Below are 1,116 nucleotides of genomic sequence, written 5' to 3'. Positions count from 1 at the left end.
TCCCACGAGCCGCAACTACGCCGAGATCCGGGAGAAGCTGCGTTCGCGCCTCACCAAGAGGAAAGAGGAGCTGCCACAGAAACTAGGGCACAACAGCAGCTCGGGAGAGCCTGCTGTGGACCACCGCAACGTGGATGAGCTACTGGACTACATCAACAGCACAGAGCCCAAGCCCTTGAACAGTGCCAAGGCGGCCAAGCGGGCACGGCACAAGCAGAAGAAGAAGGTGAGGCTGGGCAGAGGGAAGCGCTGCCTGGGGCTGGCTGCAGGAGAGAGGTCAGGGCAAGACTGCCCCTTGCAGGGCTTTGCCTCCTCTCCCTCACATCCATTTGGTTTCTGGAACTCTGTGTCCTTTGCTGCCCTCTCCCCTGAGGTGACAGCGGTGCCCGGCTCCGTGCAGGGCTTCCCCTGCCTCTGTTCCTGCAGAGGGTGGCCCAGCCCTCCTGGGCGCTTTGGGCTGCGCTAGCCTACCTGCTCCATGCTGCGTCTCTGACAAACACCGTGCATCTGTGGCAGGGAGAGGCAGTGCCGTGATGGCTCGTGCTGGTGCCTCGTGCCCAGAGCGGTGTCCGGTGTGCAGTGTGGTAGCTGTTGCAGAGCCCACAGAGGACACGTGACAGTTTGGGGGCTGTAGAAGACGTGGGCTGGCCCTGCTGAGCGCCAGCCCTTGGGTTTGCTGCCTGATAAAGCTGGTGCGTGGCTAGCCCTGTGGCCTGCGCCTGTGGCTCTGTGGCCCAGGCCACCCGATTGATCCTCACGGCACCTGTGTTGCAGGAGAAGGAGAAAGCCCAGCTGGAGGCGGAGGCCCAGAGGCGGGCAGAGCGTGCCCCTGCGGCCAGCCAGGCCAGGGAGCCGGCCGAGGAGAAGCTGCTGGAGTGGCCGGAGCTGGAGCTGGAGCGGGTGAACAGCTTCCTCAGCAGCCGGCTGCAGGAGATCAAGAACACCATCAAGGACTCCATCCGGGCCAGCTTCAGTGTCTACGACCTCAACCTGGATGTCAACGACTTCCCCAAGAAGGCAGCTGTCCTGGAGCAGAAGAACCTGCTCTCCCACCTCAACGGTTCCTCCGACCTGCAGGACATAGACCTGGCCCTGGCCCCGCTCAGTCTGGGCCCC

At 63.6% G+C, this 1,116-nt stretch overlaps 1 protein-coding gene across 1 annotated transcript in view; it reads left to right on the top strand.

Moving 5' to 3' along the window:
* FAM193B (family with sequence similarity 193, member B) overlaps positions 1-1,116 on the top strand; it is a 10,702-nt gene that overhangs the window by 7,616 nt on the left and 1,970 nt on the right. Inside the window, 2 exon segments of the mRNA XM_009326225.1 lie at positions 1-226; positions 775-1,105. The exon segment at positions 1-226 is cut by the window's left edge and continues 12 nt beyond it. Of these exon segments, the coding sequence (XP_009324500.1) occupies positions 1-226; positions 775-1,105 (557 nt within the window).

Source organism: Pygoscelis adeliae, unplaced genomic scaffold (genome assembly GCF_000699105.1).
Source record: "Pygoscelis adeliae isolate BGI_AS28 unplaced genomic scaffold, ASM69910v1 Scaffold766, whole genome shotgun sequence".
Taxonomy (NCBI): Eukaryota; Metazoa; Chordata; class Aves; order Sphenisciformes; family Spheniscidae; genus Pygoscelis; species Pygoscelis adeliae.
Note: the sequence above shows the minus strand (reverse complement) of the source record. Positions and strands in the feature narration are given on the sequence as shown.